This window comes from Zeus faber (assembly GCF_960531495.2).
Source record: "Zeus faber genome assembly, chromosome: 2".
In the NCBI taxonomy this organism is placed as follows: Eukaryota; Metazoa; Chordata; class Actinopteri; order Zeiformes; family Zeidae; genus Zeus; species Zeus faber.
This window is the reverse complement of record NC_137189.1, coordinates 43,747,723-43,773,964: the sequence shown is the minus strand read 5'-3', so window position 1 is coordinate 43,773,964 and position 26,242 is coordinate 43,747,723. Positions and strand designations below refer to the sequence as shown.

At 43.0% G+C, this 26,242-nt stretch overlaps 1 protein-coding gene across 1 annotated transcript in view; it reads right to left on the bottom strand.

Moving 5' to 3' along the window:
• Window positions 1–1,775: 1,775 nt before the first annotated feature.
• Window positions 1,776–26,242, bottom strand: part of stk11ip (serine/threonine kinase 11 interacting protein) — a 34,193-nt gene continuing 9,726 nt past the window's right edge. The window contains exons 12-26 of the mRNA XM_080024184.1: window positions 25,268–25,429; window positions 24,897–24,972; window positions 23,217–23,648; window positions 22,488–22,723; window positions 21,103–21,207; window positions 18,566–18,734; window positions 17,055–17,209; window positions 16,664–16,979; window positions 15,788–15,897; window positions 14,161–14,258; window positions 13,578–13,759; window positions 10,949–11,033; window positions 6,650–6,732; window positions 4,469–4,695; window positions 1,776–2,564 (exon numbers count right to left, since the gene is read on the bottom strand). Coding sequence (XP_079880310.1) covers window positions 2,424–2,564; window positions 4,469–4,695; window positions 6,650–6,732; window positions 10,949–11,033; window positions 13,578–13,759; window positions 14,161–14,258; window positions 15,788–15,897; window positions 16,664–16,979; window positions 17,055–17,209; window positions 18,566–18,734; window positions 21,103–21,207; window positions 22,488–22,723; window positions 23,217–23,648; window positions 24,897–24,972; window positions 25,268–25,429 — 2,577 coding nt within the window. The 3' untranslated portion in view covers window positions 1,776–2,423. The remainder of the gene's footprint in view (window positions 2,565–4,468; window positions 4,696–6,649; window positions 6,733–10,948; window positions 11,034–13,577; window positions 13,760–14,160; window positions 14,259–15,787; window positions 15,898–16,663; window positions 16,980–17,054; window positions 17,210–18,565; window positions 18,735–21,102; window positions 21,208–22,487; window positions 22,724–23,216; window positions 23,649–24,896; window positions 24,973–25,267; window positions 25,430–26,242) is intronic.

Below are 26,242 nucleotides of genomic sequence, written 5' to 3'. Positions count from 1 at the left end.
AGTGTATTTACTGAAGTAGTTCTCGACTGCTATTGTCTGCGGCGTCGCGATGAGTGTGTCCTTGCTCGTCTTCGCCTCCGCCAATTTGTGCACGCCATCTCCGCTGTCCCTGTGCCTCACTCCTCACTCCTAACACGCTAACACACTGTCCTAATAAAAACAATGTGTTTCTAGTTAACAAAAACAATGTGTTTTTATTTGACATGTATTTTTTTTTTTTTTTTTTAGGACATGTATCTTATTGTGTCCCACTCCCTTATGAGAAGTTTCCTTAAAAAATAAAGCCCTGTGCGTAACGGGGACACTTCCTCAGTCACTCTCTGACCCATGCCTCCAGGTGTGACCAGGTTGATCTGGACTAAGACCAGCACCAAGGCCAGACAGAAGGAGCCGACTCGTCCATCATGACCTTAGTCCAAGACCTCCTAGTCTAGAACCATTTCATCCTAATTTAAGCAAGGTCTCATAAAGGCATTTTTCCAATTCTGGGTTCACTAGAGTAGGGTTAATCTTAGTCCTGATTTTGATTGAAGACAAATTCCCGTCCGTGAAACTGGCCCATAGAAATAAACATGAACTGAAAGGGAAGTTGAACAAAAAAAAAGTCTTGGTTTGATAAAGACGAGGGCCCCGACTGAAGTTGCTGAATGACTCGGTAATCGGTTTGGTGCTGGTGAGAAGGGCGTGTCCTCAGAAAGTTAGGATTACACTAACCTTTAAAGTTGCTCCTCAACCTCCGTTGATCCGAAACAAAGAAAGCGTCTGATCTTTTACCCGTAGACCGACGTGGCAGGGGGAGGAATAAGTGCAGCCGTTAACAGTCTGGCAGGCGGATTCCTTTTTTCAACTATTTACTCACTCCTCCTGTCGACCGCGGCCTCCAGTTTTACCACGCGTGGCTTCCCCGGTTCCCACCGCTGCTTAGTCGACACACAAAAACACATAAAACACTCAAAGGTCTCAACCGGCAGCGAGGGGGGGGAAACAAATGCCGCCGTGCTGTTGGGTAGCGCCGCGCGGTTTCTCCCGCTACCGCGCTCTCTCCCGGGATCAGCCGAGACACGTGGCTTTGGTGGAGCGGGGTCTCCGGAACATGTGGACCGCGCATGTGGGCGTTAGAGAAACGGTTTATTTTGATCCGTAAATTCCCCCTTTGCAGAAAAGAAAAAAACAAACAACAAAAAAAAAAACACAGGCTGGCACCGCGGCTGTGGCTACCGTCACATAATAAGGCCGCGTGGGCGGGAGGGGGGACGCCGGCGCGGAATGCGTTTATTAAAAAGGGGTTTCCTCTTCCTAAATGTTAATGAGGTTGTCCACACTGAACGGTGTCAGTAATGACCTTTTTTTTTTCGGACTAAAAACGGGGTTATGACTGGAATATTTGTATGTTTTATTTTTATTGATTGCCGGATTGATAAATGTCAATTTTGAAATTTTGTGCTAAAATCAGTTATTTTGAAGAAGAAAAAAAAAAAAAAAGAAAAAACATACAAACATGCTACATGCTATGTGTTACAGCAGGGAGTGCCATAGATATCAAATAGCGTAAAACAATACTGGAGGAATACTGGAATACCACTCTTGCAGACAAAGTTAAAACGCCAGCGTCGACCCTGTTTTCCCTTGACCCTTCAAAGCGCAACCACTGATTTTATAACGTGGAAATCTGAAATCGCGCTGAATGTCGCTCTAAGAGAGAAGGATTTTCAACGTTTGTTCTCATCGTCTTGGTTTCTGAACACAATAAACAACAACACACTTTCGGACAATAACATTTAATTCAGATAATCATACAATAAATGCAATAATATTTTGTTCTTCATATAAAAAATAAAGGTACTTTTTGGATGGCTAGGTTTACAAATTACAATTTCAACAAATAAATTAAGTAACAGATGTTGGCTTCTCAACACTGCAGTACTAATACCCGACATTTCAATGACTTGTTCCTCGGGGAATGAGACGGTTCTGAAAACTTGCCCTTGTCGGCCCTTGACCGCATTCATGGATAAAACGCACACATTTCCACAGACTCTCTACCAGGTTTCCTTTGTGCGAGGGTCATTCTGTTGACCTTGTAAAACACATCAATTCACTCATTCATTCATTCTTTCATTCATCCACCGAACACCCTCTCGCCTACCAGGACCCAGACACGCTTTTAAAGGTGTGTTCCAAAACAAAACCGCCGGCTCAACCGGGCGCAGCGCTCCTCCACAGCTCTAGGAGCTGATTGGCCGTGTGCAGCGTCTCAGGTTCTGGACTGAAATTTATCTTTGAAACTAAATCTACATAAAGACTGAGAGAGATGATGAAACCAGGCCGCCAGGACAAGACACGGGTAAATACTTTGACAAGCAGACATGCAAAAGCGCGCGCACACACACACAGACACACACAAAACCAAACCACAACACGCGTCATGAATTAGCGTCCAGCAGGCAGGTGGACAGGGAGACTCCAAACATGTTTTCCCACTGGGTCGTGATCCACACCAACAGGCCCTGCTGCAGCTCGGGGCTCTGCGACTGCACACACCAGCTCCGCTCCTCCTTCGCCGTCTGCCCAAAACCAAACCACAACACTTAATTGATACGCAAAAAGCATCAGTTGAGCCACGGTTAGGGTTACTGACGTATTAACGGAATACTTAACTTTGATTTTCAGTTGTTCGCACCTTGCTGATTCTCCCTTAGTCTTTGGCGTTTTGGATGTATATGCATAACCCAACCTTAACCACAGGTATTTACAACCTAAGACATAAATGTAAACATCTCTAAATTAGTACCTAAACATCTTAACCCTTATACCTAAACTTAACTATCTCTAACCTTATACCTCAACTTAACCATCCAAACCTTATACCTCAACTTAACCATCTCTAACCTTATACCTCAACTTAACCATCCAAACCTTATACCTCAACTTAACCATCTATAACCTTATACCTCAACTTAACCATCCAAATCGTATACCTCAACTTAACCATCTATAACCTTATACCTCAACTTAACCATCTATAACCTTATACCTCAACTTAACCATCTATAACCTTATACCTCAACTTAACCATCTATAACCTTATACCTCAACTTAACCATCCAAACCTTATACCTAAACTTAACCATCTCTAACCTTATACCTCAACTTAACCATCTATAACCTTATACCTCAACTTAACCATCTATAACCTTTTACCTTAACTTAACCATCTATAACCTTTTACCTAAACTTAACCATCTATAACCTTATACCTAAACTTAACCATCTCTAACCTTATACCTCAACTTAACCATCTATAACCTTATACCTCAACTTAACCATCTATAACCTTATACCTAAACTTAACCATCTATAACCTTAAACCTAAACTTAACCATCTATAACCTTATACCTCAACTTAACCATCTATAACATTATACCTCAACTTAACCATCTATAACCTTATACCTCAACTTAACCATCTATAACCTTATACCTCAACTTAACCATCTATAACCTTATACCTCAACTTAACCATCTATAACCTTATACCTCAACTTAACCATCTATAACCTTATACCTCAACTTAACCATCTATAACCTTATACCTCAACTTAACCATCTATAACCGTATACCTCAACTTAACCATCTATAACCTTATACCTCAACTTAACCATCTATAACCTTATACCTCAACTTAACCATCTATAACCTTATACCTCAACTTAACCATCTATAACCTTAAACCTCAACTTAACCATCTATAACCTTAAACCTCAACTTAACCATCTATAACCTTAAACCTCAACTTAACCATCTATAACCTTATACCTCAACTTAACCATCTATAACCTTATGCCTCAACTTAACCATCTATAACCTTATGCCTCAACTTAACCACCTATAACCTTATACCTCAACTTAACCATCTATAACCTTATGCCTCAACTTAACCACCTATAACCTTATACCTTACAGTATATGGACGTAGCACGCAAACAAAGCTAAATATGCCTATGAAGTAAATACTGAAATCATTAAACGAGGCAATAAATATATAAATGTAAATACAAAAATGACTAAATATACGCCCGACAGACGTCTGCAGTGGAAAAGAGGTATCAGAGAACTGGAGTTTTTTTATTTTTTTATTTCTCCTCCAGACAGCGGTGTGCGGGTGCGCTATACCGGTGCCCGACTTCCGTTGTGGTTTTCCTGTGTTTTTTATTTTAGATCTATTTTATTTTCGTTTGTTTTCTACTTGCATGAAACTGTTTTTTTTTTTTTTTTTTTTAGAAAAACAACTGCGGTAAGGGACTGTCCCGTTCTCTTGTTCCAAAAAAAACATGTATTTCCCCACTGTCCCGTGCCGAGTCACGCACATCTCCGCCACCCCTTCCCCCAGCCATCGTCGATTGGAATTTTGCACCGTAGCCTGAGCCCAATGGACTCCTCCAAAGACAATTTGGATTTGGGACCCACCTCGTCGTAGAGCTGGATGTCCATTCTGCACGGATCGGACGACCACAGTGTGACTGAGCTCACGCAGCTGATAGGCTGGGTCTCCAGGACGGTACCGCTTCCGCTGCAAGGTTCTTCGTCCTGATTGGCCGATAGGGCCGCCGGGCTCTTACGCCACTGGTGGTCTTCGCTAAGCAGGTAAAGGTTTTCCCTCGTCGCCAAGACGGTCAATGGAGTCCAGCTGCTCTCTGAAAAGAAAAGCAAGCCCTGAATATTCAATCGGTTATTTTGGCCAGGAAATCGACAGGATTAAATAACCCTGTTTGGAGAATTCCCATGGCTGCTGCGGGAACCACAGCCCACTCACACAGACCCGGACACCCCTTTATTACCACTTTACCCTGGCACTAGCCAAACAGATATTTTAAACCTCGGTGGTCACTAGATATGCATGCAGGGTCACGGGCAAGACATTTATAATTTTATCAATATAATAATTTCTATATAATGCATTTGGAGGCCCCAAGTGTAGCCTATGTACTACTAACATTCACATGAAACAGTTTCCCAATATGCATTGTAGAATATCCGCACTTTGACCAGTAATTCAGTCAGTTTTGAAAGTACAGTCAGAATGATTCTTATTTAGCCTCAATATTTTGCTTATAGGCCAAATGTGAAATCCAAGACATAAATAATAGTGGGGCTGGCTTCAAGATAATAATGAAAGCACAAAAAAAATCAATCGCAACAAAGATTCCATGACTCTTACTAGCACATTTGGACCGTTTGACACCCGTCCATCTGCACGTGTGAGCGTTTTCCATATAAGCCATGTTAAAACATTTTTGGCACAACAGCTCGACAGACAGTTGGAGAGAAAGTGAGATGATGAAGCCTCGAGGAGTAAACACATAGACGCGAGTCAGATCGTCAGCGATGATGTCATACGTCGGCAATTTGGCCCCGGCTTCTGTTATGTTCCTACATTACAGTCCTCGGATTACTGTCACTGTTCCGAAAACACACTAAGACTACAGCTCGTAAAGTTGAAGACTGTATTCCTATCAGCTAATACCTTAACCCTATCACACGACCGTGCATTAACAGGATACACCGCCCTGCGCTGACATACAGCAGGTACAAGGCGCAGCCGTGCAACCCATAATCCCTGTCAACAAATCCCTTGTTTTGTTGTTCCGCAGAGGTTCTCCAGTCACGATCCCGCCACTTCCCGAGTACAAAGTGGCTTGAGGCCACAAAAGAAGGCATGTTTGGGTGTGAGGTATAATTTGGTGTCTTCGCAGCTCTGCTCTGAGAGTAGGGACGCAAGACTGGCCAAGGATCATGTCTCGGTAACTGCGGCCTCGATTCTCGATTTGGGAGAAACAAAACGCGCTCAAAGCTCCTTTTCGTTCAGATTCAGTGAGCGAGCCATCAAGAGAATCTTCATCTTGATAACTGAAAATAATTACTAAACTAATTTTTCACAGAATTAAATGTTTTTGTTTTTTCCCCCCCGTGAATTCCTTGTCCAACAGAGCTGAACCGACTCTTCTGACTCTTGTTGATTGTGCAGGAAGTCCTCCCTCGCTCAGCGTGTTGAAACCACTTTTGTTTTTACTGAGTCACTCAAGGAGTGGGACCACACGGTCTGAGGCTGAAGCTCTGCAGCGAGTTGAGGAAAACCTCCATGCCCCGGAGCCCAGGGCGGGTCGGAGCACGCCGCACCGTTAACATCCACAGCTTCTGGGCCTGCGGCCATGTTTTTACAGCGAGCTTGTTGCAGCACAGGCAGACGGAAGAATTCACCACATGTGACACACCGCTCACATCGCCGGTTTTAAATTTGATTCTTCGAGGTGCGTGGCCTCACACCTCAGCGCAGCTCTGGTGCATTAGTCCTAAAACTGATGCATATTTTACCCGTTCGCCAACATTCATGTATTCATTATCACAACCTTTATTGCAATCCCCAGAAAACATAACGAGGGGGAAAAACCTAGTTTGTAAAAGAAAAAAAAAAAAGTTAGAAACTATACAAAGCAAGAAGATTTGAAATTTTGAGATTTAAAGTCAGACACAGGAACTGGATTTATAAAAGCGAAGCGTTCAGTGTGCAGCAACAGGAGTATGGCTAACCCTTCGCATTTGTGTGTACATGCGAGGATGTGGCGCACGCACACGCACACGCACACATACCCTGGAGGACGAAAGCCAGGAGGTAAAAGAATTGGAGTTGGCCATCTTGAACGTCGAGCTGCATGTCCTCACACACCAGCGGCCTGACGGAACAAAACCAGAATAAATACACAGACGCGGTAAACGCCTGAATCCTTCCTCTCTTTTAGATACATTCACACCGGCAATTACAACTACAAATGTTTTTACTAATAACGCTTGTCAAGATCTCTCTTTAAGCATGACCCACCAATCAGACTTTCATTGGTTTGTGTTGAAAATCTACGGACAATATAGAGGTCAACATAATAACAGTCTGTCTCGAGGGTTAGTTTGGAAACTCATTTAATATTATGTCAAAGTCACCCTTTCTGCTCATTTACATGAACGTTACATTTTCACTCCAATGTTTAATACTGAGAAACTTGGACTCAAATTTCTACACTATGTACCAATAACAATTATTTATGTGCCTGTGCATGGCATCGCATTTTGTGTATTCTGTATATTTTTACACATCTGACTATTTCTGTATTTTTATTGTATTATATATTTGACATTTTTAATTTTTGCTTTTTATTTCATAAAAAAAAAGTTGTTCTACTCTATTTTATTATTAGTTGTATTCTCAATTCTTTGGACTGGCTTTTTTTCCAATACTAAGCAACAAATTCCTAGCATATGTAAATGTACTAGAGGAATAAACTGATTACGATTCAGTAGTTTTGTGTAAATACTTCATAAACGTAACAGAGTTATTAATTTCATCAACAATTTGACTTGTAATTAAGCACAATATTTGGCCAGTACTGCTACTACTGGTTCCTACTTGAGTAGAACTATTTGTGTCAGAATTTGGGATGCAACGGTACAGTGGGCTCACGGTTCGGTATGTATCACAGTTTTGGAGGCACGGTAACAGTATGGTTTTGGTATCTTTATATTTAATAAATAAATAAATAAATAAATAACATTTAAAGGTGTAAAAAAAAAAAAAAAAAGGTTTTTATAGTAGTCTGCCACAAATACTGACACCGTGCTCCAAATTATTATGCAAATGATATTTTTCTCTGATTTTCCTAAATAGTTGATGCAAATGACAGTCAGTATAATTGTCATCAACCGTTAGGGTATAATAAGAATGTTATTGAACAAACCCCCCAATGATAACAGTATTTTTTTCAAAACTAAAAACCTCAAAATCCACTGTTCTAAATTATTATGCACAACAGAGTTTCAAAACATGTTATAGGTCGTAAAGAGCTGAAAATGGTCATTTGTTGAATGTGCAGCATTAGGAGGTCATATTTACTGGAATCAAAAATTTCACTGCATATATGTATGACCGTATGTATATGTATGTGACAAATAATCTCTTGAACTTGAACTTGAACAAAAGCTATTTCAATCAAAAACATCTTAACAGGCCAAGTTACATGTCAACATAGGAGCCTTCTGTGATATCACCTTCACAGTTCTTGCCATGGCAGCCTTGTTGGGACATGGTGGCCATGCACCAACCATCCACTACTCCATCCATCTGCACCATCCAGGGTTGCACGGCACTCATCAGTAAACAAGACTGTTTGAAAATGAGTCTTCATGTATTTCTGGGCCCCCTGCAACCGTTTCTGCTTGTGAGCATTGGTTAGGGGGGGCCCAATAGTAGGTTTATGCACAACTGCAAGCCTCTGGAGGATCCTACACCTTGAGGTTGGCGGGACTCCAGAGGCACCAGCAGCTTCAAATACCTGTTCAAGTTCAAATTCAAGAGATTATTTGTCACATACATACACATACGGTCATTTGCTGCTTTGTAACGACATTTTAGCAGCTGCTCTCTTAATCCCATGAATTTGTCTGGCAGAAACCTTCCTCATTCTGCCTTTATCTGCACCAACCCGTCTGTGATCTGAATCAGCCACAAATCTCTTCACAGTATGATGATCACGCTTAAGAATTTGTGAAATATCTAATGTTTTCATACCTTGTCCAAGGCGTTGCACTATTTGAGGCTTTTCGGCAGCAGAGAGATCCTTTTTCTTTCCCATGTTGCTTGAAACCTGTGGCTGCTTTATCATGTGGAACGTCCTTCTTAAGTAGTTTTCCTTTAATTGGGCTCACCTGGCAAACTAATTATCACAGGTGTCTGAGATTGATTTCAGTGATCCAAAGAGCCCTGGGACACAACACCATCCATGAGTTGAATTGAAAAACAAAAAATCTAATGTTTATGACACTTAAATCCAATTTGCATAATAATTTGGAACGCAATGTAGTGCAACACTCTGTGCGTTTGACTGTCGGGGGAGGGGAGAGACGGGGGTTCAAGTTGATTGGTGGGTTGTTACAGGTGTCCAGGATAGTGAGTAATTCAAATATACATATCTGTTCATATTTATTTATTTATATAAAAGGTTTCACAATAAAAAACTAAATAAAACCAGTACTTATAACCAGTAATTATTTTTGTGTCGAACAGGTATAAACAGTATTTTTCACGCATATAAAATAGTAAAATAACTTACTGAAATAAAACCTCACAGTCAGACCAGTGCGTGTGTGCCTTTGCTTTGTGAACCTGCCGTGACAGTGGGTGCGCTCCTATTCAGCCAAGACATCTCCCAGCAAAGGAGGAGCATAGCCATGTTTTACATAGAGGGGGAAAGATTTTCGGGCAGCAGGAGACAGCAACTTAAACAAGCAACACAACATAAAACTGTAAAACTTGAAAAAAATATGAACGGCTCATGACCCAGCAAGACTCTGTTTCCTTCATTCATACAAAAGAGCTGTTTAAAAGAACCGGCTCTTTCGTGAACGACCCAGCACTAGTGCAAGTGGGAGTGAGTGTAGTCCATAATAAAGAGGGACACGACAATCCAGGGGGTTGTTTTCCGACTGGACACCTTGACTGATTGCACTCTTCACAAAAACATTTCTATGTTGTTTTATGTTGTGTTTCTATTGAAAAGGCTGCTTAGCTGCGCACAGTTGAAAAAAAAATATATATACATTTTGACCTCTCGTGCAAAAATAGACAAATGCTGCGCAGCTCCGCACAGATCTCCATGGCGGACATGGCCGGTAGAGTTGCAACAGTGGATTCAATAGTTAGCAGCAAGTACGCATCCGGTGGATTTCTACCGTGATACCGCGGATCACGTGTGCGTATTGAACCATAGGGGGCGTACCGAAGGGATTGATAACATACCGCGCACCCTAGTCAGAGTCTGGTGGGGGGGGCAGAGTAGGCTTCGGCCAGGGATTTGTCTCAGTTTGGTGTTGGGGGTATTTGGTGTGGGGGTGGTGTGGTTTAAGCAGCCACACTTGTCTTGGGTCTAGGTAATTGGGCCTGGGATCAGGGCGGCTGTACGCCTGTTGCTCATTAGAGTAATTAACATGCAAACAGCTAAAATCCCCACACACACAGGACAGGGGCCTCTGTCCTGACATGTTTTCCATCTGCTCCAGGCTTGTTCCACCTTACCCACTCTCTACAATAAAACTGATACTTTTCAACGCCATTGCTTGTGTCTCTGCGTAGGAGGGCCCTGACAACGCCACTTTGGTGGCGTGTGGCAGGCGAAACTGCCAAACTTAGACAGATTGAGGTGGGCAGGTGAGCTACTGGTGCTTGAGCACGACACTAATGGACCGTGGTCCGCCATTAAAGGACTTTAAAGTCCCTGTTATAATGTTGTCTGGCATCATCTAGAACAGCGTCTCCCAACATTTTTTCAGCCACAGCACGATACCACTATCCTGTTAACCACTAAAAATGTCACAAACCCATAGAAGTTTGCTTACTATTATGGCCTACTAATAGTTAGCGATGCAATACTATAAACGAGTATCGAGCATCGAGAGTTGTCAAAAAACAAATCTTATTAAAACAATTCTTTTATAGTGGTTAAATCACCACTAATAGTTGCTTGTTCTGATGAACAGAGCTGCTACCCTGGAACTGATGAATTAGATTAATTATTACAGCCTTGCAATTTTGGTCTTGCAACACAAGAGCTAGTTTCCATTATTATTTTGTGTGGAATGAAAAAAAAAAATTACGGTACACCTGTGTGCTCATGGTCTACCCTAGTTGAAAAAAACTGATGTTGAGATGCACAGACAATATTATTTGCACCATTTTAACTTTTTATTTTGCACTGCTGAAATGCTATTTGGTCTAGGCATTCCAAGTTAAGCATCACTAAACTAGGATTCACACTGTACCACATCCAAGATGTCTGCCGTTCAGTACTGCTTTTGGGTGTAGTGTGTAGTAGGGTGTAGTGTGTAGTAAGGTGGAGTGGAGCGTACCAGAGGTGGTGATGGGGGTTAAGTCTGATGGTGGAGATGGACCTCAGCTTGCTGTCCGACTTAGGAGCCATCTCACGCACGACTCCTGCGGTGAATGCACAAAAAGCAGAGCCGGCATCACGCACTGAGAGTCCGTTGTCATAGCAATGCTCCCCGTCAAAGAAAAGAACAGACATGAGGGATAACAATGTGGCGAGCAGAAAAGAAGCTGATTCTAACATTTCCTTGTAAATCTGACCACACAGTACAAGTAGCTCTACTCACAAAGAAAAATTCGAAATAAATTTAGAAAAATAGAAAACCAGAGTCAAACGAAATGTTCTGACAATGAGGTGACAATGTCCCTTTAAATGAGAAAGAAAGTGTGTGTTTGGTATTGGAAATCATCTTATAGTTTTATGATAGATTTCAAATGATTTCATCCTTAATGAGGATGAAAGTATTGGACCTAAAATAATCACAAGAATGAGCAGTTCTATTCTGAGTCAAATGTTTGAGGACGTATTTGCTCAAAAATAGTTACACAATAAGAGATCAGTCAATTCATCTAAAAATAAATAACTAAATGAAATAAGCAACAACATGTTCATTTGTCTCGGTGCAGGTCGACAAGTAAGTGAATGCAAACTAAGGACTGTGTGCGTGTGTGAGACTGTGTGAAAAAATAAATAAAATAAAAATCAAATCACAGAAAACATAGGTGGCCTAAAACGACCCCACCCAAAACATCCATAGAAAGAGGTCAACGCACAAAAGATGTAGCAAAATCTGAGACTTTCTCAGTCGGCCACAGAAGCTGTGAAAAGAAATCCAGAGGCTCTCCGGTTGCGGGGCTTGGATTTCACGCTGAATGCAGCCGTGGCGGGAAGACCTTCACGGCACAAAGCGCCCAGTCACGCTCGCGGCCAAGAGCGGCGGCGTGTCATCGAGCGTGACAACTTCGAAGTGGACACCAGAGAGTCAAGTGTGAATAGATCTGGACCCTCAGAGGGATTAAAAAGTGACACTGTGGAGCAGCGCTGGGGGGAAAAAAAAAAAAAGTCTCCTACTACCGCGCCCCTGGAGACAGCCAGGCCCTCCTTGCCTCCTTGACCGTCCATCACAACGATTTGGTTTTCGAGTCAACATCCAACATCCACGTCACACACAAGGGCAATTCAAAGTGGATTATGACAGAGTGGATTCATCTTTTCATTTGGACCAAATCTATGATGTTTGATGTATTGTCTCATTGCCTTTGACTTTATTCAAAAAGGGTTGATTATTGGTACAAAACAAGGCAATTAAGGTGTGCATCAGCCTACCAATTATAGTATTTGCCTGTTCTTTAATGAAATAAATACCCAAGTTAATGTCTGAATTAGTGGGGAGGGATTTTGGCACCATCTGCAGGCATGGAGAGCCACAATGGCAACCGGCAGGGGACGCAGCTGCAGGAGATTGACATAATTAGCAGGGTATTGAAAAGCGTCTCTCTCTCTCTCTCTCTCTCTCTCTCTCTCTCTCTCTCTCTCTCTCTCTCTCTCTCTCTCTCTCTCTCTCTCTCTCTCTCTCTCTCTCTCTCTCTCTCTCTCTCTCTCTCTCTCTCTCTCTCTCTCTCTCTCTCTCTCTCTCTCTCTCTCTCTCTCTCTCTCTCTCTCTCTCTCTCTCTCAAAATGGGTGCTCAATAAGGTCAAGAGTCATTTGAGGGTTTTTTTTGTTTTTTTTTAATGCCTAGGTATGAGACGACCGAGGATCAAACGCCGGACGCATGTTCTCGAAAAGTGGGTTCCAACTTCAGGTCTTGAGCTTGGTCGCGGTAGCGTTGGTCTCCCAAAGTAACGCTGGGATGTCTTAAGCCACTGCAATGCATCCTCCGTATTCCCCCGGTGAAGCGAGAACGCATCCTGGCATTTGAAGCTCTTCTTGGATTTACGTTAACTTTTGAGGAGAAACACTGTGCCACGGAAGGCGAAGTCAGGCGAGTTCATGGGAAAGGGAGGCCAGCGCAGTGCAGGGGGTTGATAACCGCCCAAGGTCTGTCTTTGTGGTGAAGATTACGACTCGCTTCCTCTGAGGAAATATTTCAAAAGCTGTCTCTCTCTCCCACTCCTACCAAGGGGAACCTTTCCAAAGTTGCGCTTGACGACCTTTTACAGATGAACTACACAGGAAAAGATTGTCTCCATGGTCATTTCTATGGCTGCCCTCATGAAAAGGGAAAAAAGCCGTTTTGTGACTTGAGACAGGAGGAATAGCTCTCTGGGGAAAAAGGGATGGTGGAGGAGACAAGATGGAGAAAAAGAGAGACCCAGAAACGGACTATGTTGAGATTGTGCTGGACAACTGATACATGGAATAGATGGGCGAACGGTTGAAACGGGTGAAAAAGTAGTTCATTAAAAAGAGTGTGTGTGTGTGTGTGTGTGTGTGTGTGTGTGTGTGTGTACGCAATTTCTTTGTGTGTGTGTATGATAAGACAGAAGTACGTTACCTATCCCTGGGGAAGAAATTTGGGAATAACAATAAACAAGAGTTGGTATAAAAAGAAGTTATGTCAGTAGTATATTTAGTTAGTTTAGTTAGCTACTAGTACTAGTAGGCCATTATGTGTAAAGAGTAAGGTTGTGTGTCCGAGATATGTGCGTACCTGTCAACAGCCCAAAGAAGCGCTTGCATCGTGCGCTGTCGCGAACTAGGAGCGTGTAGGCCACGCCCCCTCCCTCAAACTCCATGTGAATGGCCTGAGAGCCCAGCCCCACCTCCAGGTAACTCAACTCCGTGATTGGGTGGCTGTCCTTCTTCTGTAGCCAATCAGAGAGCTGACCCCTTCTGGGAAGGAAACAGGGTGGTGGGGAGGGGGATGACGACAGTGGTTGGAGGCTACAATCAACTATTTCCAGTAAGAAAAAAAAAAAAGAGAGATGAATGGTTGGACTCAACAAAAAAACTTTACTATTTATTCCATTTTCCAAGGCGCACCGTGTGTGTGTGTGTGAGGGGGGGGGTGGGGACTGGCTCTAAAAACACTGCAAAATTAGAAACAAATACAAAAAAATGATGCTGAAATTGGCTTGACGATCAGGGTTGTCGAAATGAAACTGGGGAAAAGTTCCATATCTTGTATTTAAATTATTATTATTATTTCTTGAACAATGCCCTTAAAGGGGTTTGTGGTCTCCGGTTAAAACCAAACAGATGTGGCATTTTTTTTCTACATTTGGGTCACTCACTGGGACTCGGGTGTCATTTCCAGGATGTAGAAGCGCTGATTGGACACCACCAGCAGAGAGAGGAACTCTCCTGGCTCACCGTACTTGACAGCAGACATCTGAAAGAAAAAGGCAAACGACATACATTCTATTCAGGACCAGGATTTATCATTTTTTAGCCATTTTGTGTTTTGCGTTAAGATGCTCTGCCGCAATACAGTCCATTGATTTCCCCCGTCGTAATCCTGATATTAATTGACAAGTAAATGATTCTAGTACCAAAAATTGTTAATTCAAACCTCTTGGTTGAGACAGAACTCGGCACAACAGGTGACCTTTGATTATCAAGGTTGCACGCCCAATGTTCCTTCACACTTGTTCTGCCACTTGTTCGTGACTCTCCATGCACGCTTATTTTGGTCTGTCGCTTGTTTACTTTATCTCTCTGTTATTGACGCAATCTTGTTGTGTTAGTGAGCTTTATTTATCACCGGTTGCCATGGTGAAGACGATATGTGACGTCTGTGAAAACCTTCTTCTCCGTATCGTTATGGATTACGGGAAGCGGGAGCTTAATCATATTTCGGACCTTAATCTGACCGGTGCAACAGATCCAAGTCAGTGAAAGGAGCTAGTTCTGGACGACATTTTCCGCGATGATCAGTTCTCCGACAGCGACACAGAGATCAACAGCGACACTGAATCTGATATTACTCCGGACTTGGAGAACATTTCAAACAGCGGATTTCAACAATAATGTGACGATGAAACAGAATATTTTCAAGAACCACCGGAGGAGACCGACGATTATGTTGTTACAACGGAAGAAGTTGACGACGTAATGAAGTCCGTTGGGGTTGGTGACAGATTTTCAGATTTCAGATTTTCTGAGACTCTTATATTATTGATAGACTATATTTTGTTGTGTTGTCCGTACTTTTAAACTCCAAAATAATTCCACTTTTTATAAAATATGTATATTCTTACTGTTAAATAAAAGCTTTTTTAAAAATAAAATGAGTTGTGTTGTTGAGCTGTTTGTGATTGGTCCATTCAGCAGTATGTTAATTAGCCAAAAGGCTTTGTTTGTCTGCCAACGCCATTTGCATTCTGGGAGTTGGCTGAATGAACCCGGTGTGGGTAAAACGTTGGAGGTGATTATCTCAGAAACACAGTTTTCCACACCCTTGTCATTAACAAGTCATAGCTTGAAAAATATTTGCTTGATTTGCACAAGTGACACCTTGTTTGGAAGCTCTGATTCTCCACTTTCAAATGATGCAAAAAATCGAAAGCCGCCAAATGACCCTAAAGTATGCGGTGGGTCACATTTGTGATGTTCACCTACTAACCGCACCCAGTTTTCGTTTGGGGGGTAAAACTTCAAGGGGTAAAGCAGGGCTTGGCTTGAGCCGGAGGTTGGCCTTTAATCCCAAAATGCGTTCCAACTTTGGACTTTTTTTTTTTTGGCCTTTCCCAGGGACAACTCAATGTCACTTTACAGAATGTATACATGCCTCCAAATTTTGTTCTATGATTAGAAACAAATGATTTAGTAACGTTGAAAAATTTCAGATTATTCACCGCAAATAATGCCCTTCATCTCAAAATATTCAACCTTCAACAACAATGTGTGCATCCTTTCGACCTTGAGGAAGGAGTGAAGCTCCTCTTCCTCTTCGAAGACCTCCACGTCCAGGAAGAGCTTCAGTCGATGATCCACCGCCTCAAAGTCCTCCGACAACAGGTCCAAAGCGCCTGGAAAGGGAGCGAAAAACATCCCAAAGTCAAACACAGGAGCCGGTCTGTGAAACAGGTCGTTGCTGAAGTGAACCGCAGATTTGAAATGACAACGATCGGAGCCAAACGAACGCCATACCGTGTTCGCCAAAACTCGTTCCCGACCTCGCCGCTCTCGCCGCCGGAAACGAACGGTTTGAGGCCAACGCTCAGAGGTTTCTTTTGGAAACGACTTTGCCCCCTCTCATGTGCTACGGGAACTCTGCTACTTTTTAGAGGTGTTTTCATACCTGTTGACCATCGTTGGGAACGCAATTTCACACGACGCAGCTTTCAACATTGGGCACTAAGCCAAAAGTCCTGGTTAAAACTCTAAGGGGTGACGGCGATTTTCATTCCAGAAACGACCCAGGATGGGATGACTCAGGATGTATCGGTTTGGAGGGTTATCGTAAAAGAGAGGACAGAATCAAATCAGATTCTAGGTGTAGACTCATAACATTCCCCTCATGACTAATCATCTTCGCCGCATGGTTACTGCGGTGAACAGTCACTGCTGTTGAAAACAGAACAATGCCATGGAGAGGGAGTATGAACTTACCCAATACCCAGCCCTCGTCTGCTGCTGGGTAAACTAGTTTTGGAGTTGTTGGAAGCCTTGTTGGCACCAATAGTTAGTGATTTCTCACTGAGAATGCCAAAAAAGAGGTACAACCTTTACCCGTCAACACGGGTGGTCATTTGAACTATTAATAAAATGAAATCTCTATGAGGCGGTACCCACCGTCGGGGTTGGAGCTCTCCAGGTAGTGGACTCGTTGGGGACTGGAGCCTCCCGCCGCCGCAGCCCCAGCGCTGGCGTAGCGGTAGCTTCCGGACAGTTCCTCCGGACACTGAGCCTCCACGCTGCAGGACAGGCTGCAGGACTCCGCCCAGGACCCGGCTTCGCCTCTGCGCCCGCCTTCCCCGATGAAGAAGCGACTTTCCTGGGCGGTGACGAACAGCGACGTGAGGTCCTCCAGGTCGGAGGGTAAGGCCGTGGCTTCGGCCGCTGAATCGACACTGGCGCTCAGGGAGGACGGACCGTCCGCATAGAGACTCTGTCGGAAAGACAAAAGCTGTGAGACCTCCCCGGTGAATGTTTTTGGAGGACAATTGAGGCGCTTGGCCAATACCTTTTTGGCGTTGCGGATCCCCAGAGGCGCGACGCCATGGTCATGGGAGTCCTGGGAAGTGACCGGACGGACAGGTGTACTGGTGCAGGGGTCGGACTGGCCGGACAGGTGGACCACGTGGTCACTGCCGCACTCTGGACACAGAACACTGGTTTCTGGGGGGGGGGGGGGATAAGGGGAATTGGAAAAAAAGCTTTTTTCAAAAAAAGTCCATATCATTGAATTTTTCTTCAATGTTAAATTAGATAAATATTCTTAATTAGTAGTTTCTTGCTGGTGTGGACCCTTTCTATAGAAATAGGAAAGCAACTACAAGTCCGACAATTCAGCTGTAACCAGTACAACTATTTTTTAAGTTTTCTAATGGCATAGTCTGTGTAATCTAGTTTCCGTATTCTTTCTATTATATATACTGTATATATAACACATACACATCTAAAAGGGAGAATCTATTAATGCAGATGAGCTTATAAAATGACATTGTGTGATTATCTTATGTTATCTTCATCTATTCAGGAAATAAAAAAAAGAGAGCACAAAAATAAAGACGCAGACAGAATTGAACTTGTTAAAAATACCTGGATTGGATCATGAGATTTAAAAAAACAAAACCAAAATCTGTAAATCAGGATTTAAATCGAATCCAGCGGATGATAAGACAGCTCAGACTTTTTATTTTATCTTTTTAACCGGATGGGAGAGAAGAATAAAAACAAAACAATATGTGGCCGCGAGCTACGTGATTCCGAGATGCCTCGGTGTGCGCCGCCTGCCAATTTGGGAGGTACAGAAGGCGAGGCTGGAACGTGTGGAAAAAAAGCCGGGATGATGGCCGTGACGTGTTGCAGCAGGTCGTAATGTCAGGTCTGCTCGGGAATGACAGGGAGATTATCCGTCTCTGGCTGATTAAAGGGATGCTTCCTGAGCCAGGGAACAGTCATAAAGGATGGCAAATAACCGCCTGGTGGAGCCTCTGTTTGGATGCGTCTGGCGATAAAACTGATAGGAGCCGGCTGGTCGAGGGGAGCATATCAAACACTTTGGTCAAACTGATTCTAACTGACAAGATCTAACTAGGGGAATGCTAGCTGCCTGCGTGTGCTGCTCCCGCTCCTGGAGCTCCAGTGGAATTAGCCTCTTGGTCTGGGTATGGAAATTCAATACTTGCATTTTACGCTAAACTGGGCTCAACTAAGCTGAAGTGCATTCATTACTGTAAACAGCCATCTTTGATTTGAATGGATAAAAGAAAAGCACAGAAAAAAACGAAAATAATATATTTCAAAACGACCAGGAAAACCCCTATAGTCGGTAGGTTGTGTACTTTAATATTGGAATCAATTATTCACATTCCATGTGAATATGTGTATCAACTCGTTTCGTTTCTCTTTATTGTGGTTTCATAATAGACAGACAGACAGAGAGACAGACAGACAGACAGACAGAGAGACTGCTTTCCCAGCCACCGTCTTATGTTCAAGTTTCAGTTTGGGCCTCCCCTCTCCACTCACCTTCACAGGGGTCACTCAGCCGGCCCCCCTCCTCCCTCGCTGCCTCCCCCTGCAGGACAACCTCGCAGCCGCAGCGCAGGCACTGCAGCCGTACGCGGCCGGGCCGCACATCGGCATCGCCGCAGCGCTTGTTCTCCTCCGCCACGCGAGCCAGTACCTCGGTGAGAGTCTGGAAGAGCGGAACAGAAAATCGGAATCAGAACGTGTTCATTCGGCCGAGTACATTTTTACATACAAGGAATTTGTTTTGGTAAGAATTGCAGCATTGCGCAGACAGTCGTCATAAAGAAGATAAAAAAAAATAAAAAATAAAAAGCCAAATTTACCAAAATAGCCAAATAAGAAACTTAAATGGCCAAATGGTCTCAATACACCTGGGATGTCCCAAGTTCCAGAAATTATTTGTTACATACAAATACATACGGTCATACATATACTGTATACAGTGAAATGTCATGACACCTGGTGATTACGCACAATAATCTCTATAAACTCTAAAAATACTAAAATGTGTAATCGACACGAGGTGCTCGCGTAGGCGAGTAAGTGGCGGCGCTACAAACGCGATTCTGGGTTCTAAAATTAAACAATAGAATTAATTGTCTGTGCGAGCACTGTGTCGATTACTCGCATTTTAGTATTTTTTAGAGCTTATAGAGCTTATTGTGCGTAATCACCGGGTGTCATGACATTTTACCGCATATATGTATGAGCGTATGTATATGCATGTCTCAAATTATCTCTTGAACTTGATGACCGCAAATCTGAAAATTAGTATAATATTTACCTTTGCATTTTGCTTTGTTTCTTTAAATGCAATTTTGTATATCTTCTTTTATTAGCTTATTCTCATCCTGTTTTTATGTATTTCATTATTATTATTATACTTTGTGAATACATTTTGCTTGTTTGCTTTGCCTTTATTGTTTCTATTTGATAGCCTTCTTTTAATGTAAAGCACTTTGAGTTGCACGTCATAATCAATTAAGTAAGTATTGTCATTATTATTATTATTATTATTATTATTATTATTATTATTATTAACACACAAAAATATACAGAATGTTATTAAATGCATAGGATAAGTTAAAAAGCAAATGCCATGATGTGTTCATTTTTAGGCTTATGTCTATTTTGATTGTTTTTTTAAAGGTTTATTTTTGGGTTTATTGTATACTGTTTATTTTTTATAATTGTTTTACACCTTTAATTATTTATTTATTTGGTTGATTTGGTTTTTTTTTTGTTAATTTTTAGGTTTATATTTATTGGTTGTCATTAGGTGTATTGTATATTTGCCATTTCTTTATAATTCATTGTTTATTTTAGGGTTTTTTTTCCCCCCCGATCTAATGTCTATCTTTATAATTTAAATGACTAAGGCCTTGAGCCGAGGGTAAGACGCCACAAACACCACGTGTCTTATTTACAGTCTTGTAAAAAAAGCTGTTTCCAAAGACTCAAGACACACCACTTTTAAACATTCTAAGCCAATCTCATGTTTCACCCGTCATGATGTGTGTGTGTGTGTGATCAACTGGTGCAGGTGTGGAGCAGCTGTCCTCTCTCCAGCACCTGGACGTGGTTTGTGTGTGTGTGTGTGTGTGTGTGTGTGTGTGTGTGTGTGTGTGTGTGTGTGTGTGTGTGTGTGCGCTCTCTAAGAGAGCAGCAGCATGCCGAACAAGACCAGACCTGTGCAGACTTTACACCTTTACACGTGATGCACTAATGTGGCATTAACACAGCCATGATGCCTGGGGAGTTCATTTCTGAAAGATTTGTCATAGATTGTCAATGTCAGGAGGGTGTCAAACTCATTTTAGGTTGTGAGCTGGATTGGTCAATGGGGGACTGGTCAAAATTGGACTTCCTGTCGGGCCGGATTATTGGATAATATGCAATTACAGGTTATTTTTTTCCATATTTTACTTTTTTATCCTGTTTCTGCTATAACTACAAGGTGTTTTCATTTTACTTTAATTTTATTAAATATATAAGATTGAATCCAACATCTTTAAGAGACCTCAACTACACTACAGTTGATTCAGCTGCATCTATACTAATTGCATACATATAAATAACTGAATGCAAATATTGTCGTTTTTTCTTACTCCAAATCATCACGCCGCCCCGATTGCACCCAATCTGTGGTCTGAATATGGCCCAACGGGCCTTAATGTTGACACCCCTGGTTTATGCAGAAGAGGGCTCAAAAATGAAGTATATGACATAAGGTCACACAATGAACAAGTTCAAGTTCAAGAGAATATTTGTCACATACATATACATACAGTCATACATATATGCAGTGAAATGTCATGACACCCCGGTGATTACGCACAATAAGCTCTATAAGCTCTAAAAATACTAAAATGTGCATAATGGACACGAGGTGCTTGCGCAGGCGGCCGCAAGGGGCGGCGCCACAACCACGATTCTGGGTTCTATAATTATATATTTGAATTAATAACAAAATCTGATTGGTTTCATCACAACAGGCATGGTCTGAGCGAGTGACGGTGAGGGCGAGTGTGGACCTGTAGGGCTTGCTGTGGGTCTCCGTCCAGCATGACGTAGCGTCTCCTCCTCCTCTCCTCAATGATGGAGTTAAAATGAAGCTCCACAGCGGGAAGAACCTGATCCTGAGAGAGAAAGAGCGAGAGAGAGAGAGAGAGAGAGGGAGAGATCAAACCACATCAGCTTTTCAATGCCCTGCTAATTATGTCGATCTCCTGCAGCTGCGTCCCCTGCTGGTTGCCATGATGGCTCTCCACACCTGCAGATGGTGCCAAAACCCCTCCCATTCATTTTTAGGTTATTGTATAGGACTTCAATGTGATTATTGCCTATTTTTTTTTTAAGGAGAGCTGATGTGACACTGCTATCAACCCATCTATCTATCTAATCCGGTGTGCAGCACTGCTGGTTGACGAAGATTAAAAAAAAATCTTAGATGGAATCCCAATAAAAACAAACTGTATTTCAAACTATTTTGAAATACAGTGCAGCCTTGGGTCTCTCCTATCGCTGCCTGGTCCATCTTATCCCCACCTACAGGTAGAAACTAAAATCTGCCGAGCCTGTAGTGAATACGGTGAAAATGGACGAGTGAGGAACAAGACACACTACTAGCTAGGCTTGGACAATATCCCAAATTTAATATCGTGACGCAGTCCCGCCCACATATCACGATACACAATATCATCGTTGCTGTTGATGGGGTGGGGGGTTAGCACGCGCGGGGAGGTGCAGTGACAGAGAAAGTGTTCCCATTCCAGCGCAGGGTTTTTTTGGTTTCATTCAATTACAATAAATACATCTACAACAAATACACACTCTGTTTTCTCCCCAAAATAAAACAACTGAAAACAGGGGCGGGGGACAGAGGAATGGGGCACAACGCGTGGACCCATCGAGATTATTTTCTGCGCGTAACCCGTGGAGAGGGGGTGATCGGGGGAGTCACTGAGAAAGCCCCATTACACACTTGTCTCGTTCCGTGAGTAGACGTAAAATAAAAGAACCTACATCTGAGATAAAAACACACTGAATTGTCGCGCCACATTTGAATCTGTTCAAAATATACCTTAGAGGGATATTTTTCAAGTGTTTAATACTCTTATAAACAGTGTGTGTGTGTGTGTGTGTGTGTGTGTGTGTGTGTGTGTGTGTGTGATCAATTGGTGCAAGTGTGGAGCATCTCCAGCACATGGACCTGGTGTGTGTGTGTGTGTGTGTGTGTGTGTGTGTGTGTGTGTGTGTGTGTGTGTGTGTGCGCACATTCTGATTTTAACTGTAGTACATGTAACATCCACCAGGGGGCAGTCAGCGCCCTGGGATACAGATCAAGAAGATCTGGTTCTGATTCTGTTCCGTTTAATGGAGTTGTTGTCAGCACCTCTCCACCACCCCTTCCCCACACCTCTCGCCTCCAGGCCGCCTGCGTGACGTCCACCCGGCTCAGGCTGTCCAGGCTCAGGCGGTGTCTCTCCACCCCTCGCTGCACATCCAGCTCCAGCACCACGTACTGTTTGACCCGCAGGAACAGTTCCCTCTGCCGCATCCTCCCCCCTTCCTCCCCCTCCTCCTCCTCCTCCTCCTCTACATCCTCTTCCTTGTCCGACAACAGCCCCACCAGCAGGGGCAGGCACAAGTCCACTGTGGACGAGAAGAAGATGATCGATATTATATTTTTATAGGCTTTGCTATATCAGGGCACTGGATATGACAAGTACTTTTACTACTTGAATTACATTTAAGAGCAGGTACTTATACACTTTTAGTCAAGGACAAAGGGCAATGTGGCACTTTTTACTTTTGTGTCAATTGTTTCACAATTTTGTCCATAATTACTTCAGGGTCTGAGTACTTCAACTACTGCTGCGTCCAAAACATACAAGGCAAAACATACAAACATACAGGGCATACTAGTATGCAAAGTTAGTATTTCTTGTACTTCCAAACCACAGCATGCATCAAATAGTATGTGAAAAGTACTTGACGTTATTTTAGAAGCTCACGGATTTAATCGTTACAAGTTGGAAATTACTCGGAATGATTCTGGAAACTAAGCTGTAGCTGCTTATTGGCCCAAGGAACGTGCTAGCCTGCTAGCCACGGAAGTGTCGAAACCTCCGAACGTCTCTTTTACCTCCCAGATTCTCTTCGTCATCCTCCACCTCCTCCTCCTCCCTGGCATCCGTTCTGGCACGCCCCGACAACACCAGCCCCTCCAATCCCCCCACCAAGCTGCTCTCCAGGGTGGACTCGGTGTTCATCTGCAAGGTGGATTCCGTCTCCTGGTCCGACGTCTCCGGCGGGGGCGGCGGCGATGGAGTGTACGGTCGACCCGGCTCGATGGCGGCGACGGTGAAGGGGAACGGGGCGACGTCCAGACCGTTGGTGACGGCGGTGCCGCTGGCGGCGTCAGGTTGATCAGTGCTGGCGGTGGGGTTGAGGGTGGAGGGCGGTCCCTGGTCCTGGTCCAGGTCCAGGTGGTGCTGGTACCGGAGCCAGTCCTCACCCAGCTGCTCTCTGAAACTCTCCATCCTCTCAATCTCCTTCTGGTGCGGAAGGACGATGTCTAGTCAGGGAAGGACACATTTCATCACAAAATTTAGTCAAACTTCTCTAAAAAATCTTAACTGGGACGGTAAAAAGTGCTTGTTTTTTTGGAAGCCAACAGGATTTGCTTCTAGTGTAGAAAGCTGGATTATACATTGTGTCAATTATTATGTTCTGTCCAAACAGACTAAGCCTGTAAAGTAATGGATCAGAACCATGTATTGACTGATCCATAAAATAACCTAGTTTAAAGTGCTCACGTAATATGCGTCGTGGGCGAAATGTTTCGCTCCGCCCCCTAAATTATTTCAAAGTAAAAGAATCTATATAATTATTTTTTTTCTGAAAATACATTTTGATGAAAAAGAAAGGTTTTATTGCAACGAGGGGAATTTGTGTTGGGTGCAATGGGTGGCGAGCGAGGCGCGAGCCCATTGAGCCCTCTGCAGGGCCTACAACATGCTGCGCAGCACAGGGGCCGCTAGGCTGGGGGCCATCAAGTTGGCTACCGAGGCAGCAGAAGTTGCTTGGAGGTGGCTGTGGAGCAGAAGAGGAGAGCCGTGGGTGGGGCAGGGCTACCTGGACACAAGCTTGATCAACCCCTGGCTGGGTCGCCTGGGCGAGGGTGTCGGATTGTTGAAAGAGCCGTAACGCCCCAATGACCCCAGGTCACATCACTGATAGTGCTGTAACCGATCGTAGACGAATCGTGATTCGTACGGATCGCGCAATGATTGCTTTGTGGTGCGTCGTACTTTGTTGCTGCTACTTTACAACACGTCGGAAATGAGCTGCTGTATGTCGCTGCTATGCGTCTGCGCGTCCGCCATATTAGGGCGGTCAAGAGCCGCTAGTAAACAAATACAATGTGTATTGAGAGATGCAGACTTCTCTACAATTGCACTTTAGTTCAACAACTGATTATTGAACACTTTATATCCTTTAAGATTTTATTCAAACACTGGACGTTGTATGCTGTTTTCATTTAAGACCATGGGAAAAGGTTCCTTACTTTAAGTGTTTCACGGAATAAACTGAAAGCAAAGTTAGATTTGTCTCCCTTTTTCTTTTTTTCTTGCCGACCCGAAAGAAGGATCCGATCCGTGACTCAAACCCGCGATACGATCCGAACCGTGAGTTGTGTGATCCGTTGCGCCCCTATTCACTGGTGATGTGACCAGGTGCATCACAGGATGGCGCGTGTCACAAGAACTTGCTCTATTTCCTACACATTGCAGACAAACAAACACCCAGAGCCGAATCCCACCTTGAGAGGAGGTCTGTTGTCTGGGCACGTAGTCTGTATCACTGGGCTCAGAGATGCTGGCTCGCCTCACTTTGACCTGGAACAGAAAATAAACATCTACATCAGACTCACACTTAATAAAATAAAAAATTAAAAACAAGTCTTCACAATACTTCTTGCCTGAGAAATGTGTGCAATAAAAGCACTTTTTATGATTATAACACAATGACGCTTCAATAATTCCCAGGGGGAAAATCCAAGTATTTCATAAGTATATATATATATATATATATATATATATATATATATGTAAGCTAGAAGAAAATAATTCTAAATTAGATAAAAATTAAATAATGAATACGAAAGTAAATGTCTACATAGGGGAAACCCACTTTGGATTTCTTTCTGCGAATTCGTGTGGCTCCGACCTCGGAGACTGAGAGGCTGTCGCTCAACTCTCCGCCACCGCTGGATGCCTCCTGGTTACCGCGCTCTGCTGCCACGGGAGGCGGGGCCTGTGCTTGGCCAATCAGCTGGCCCGGTTTGGGCAGAACCTGGGGAAAGAGGCGGAGTTTGATGTGAGTGACAGGTGACCCTTTGTTTAGAGTTGGATAATCTAACAAGGATGCTTTGTTTGTTTTGTTGAACCTTTGAAAGAACGACATCTTATCATGTTACTTATCTTATGCATCAAGTTATCAGATACTGTAATCATGATTGTCTGAGGTAACATTGTAAAAGAAAGAAAGTACATTAGCAGTGTTTTAACCCTGAAAACAGTATTTCTACTCTATCTTTTTGTCTTGTACCGTCGTACTTAATGATTGTGCACTTTGTCACGAATGGTTTAACATAAATTGCAAGCGCTGAGACATTTTTTACTTACTGTATGTTTAGGGTCTATGTTTACCTCCATGAGGAGGGAGCAATAGTATTAGGTTTGGATCACCTTTTCGTACTTGGTGACTTGGGTGTATCCTTCCATTACTAAAGTGCATTTATTTTACCTTTTTGATTTCTTGTTCTTGAGCCTGCAAAATATGCTTCCTAACTTGTCATGTGCAAAAGCTAAATGTTGTGTTTTACTTGTGGTTTTGGTTTTATAAAAAGGACAAAAAAATGCGGGTACATATACAGTATGTACATATGTTTGTGTATATGTATGTATATATAATAGATCTCTGTAGGTATACATGAGTATATGAATGTGTTTATTGTTGTATGACCTACTGACAATTCTGAATACTCATAGCCCAATAAACAAAACAGTGAAAAAAAGAAAATAAATGGCACGTTCTGGAGCAAAAGTATTATTATTACTACCATAAAGAACGTTTCAAGGTGCAGAATGTCCTGTCAAGAGCCAT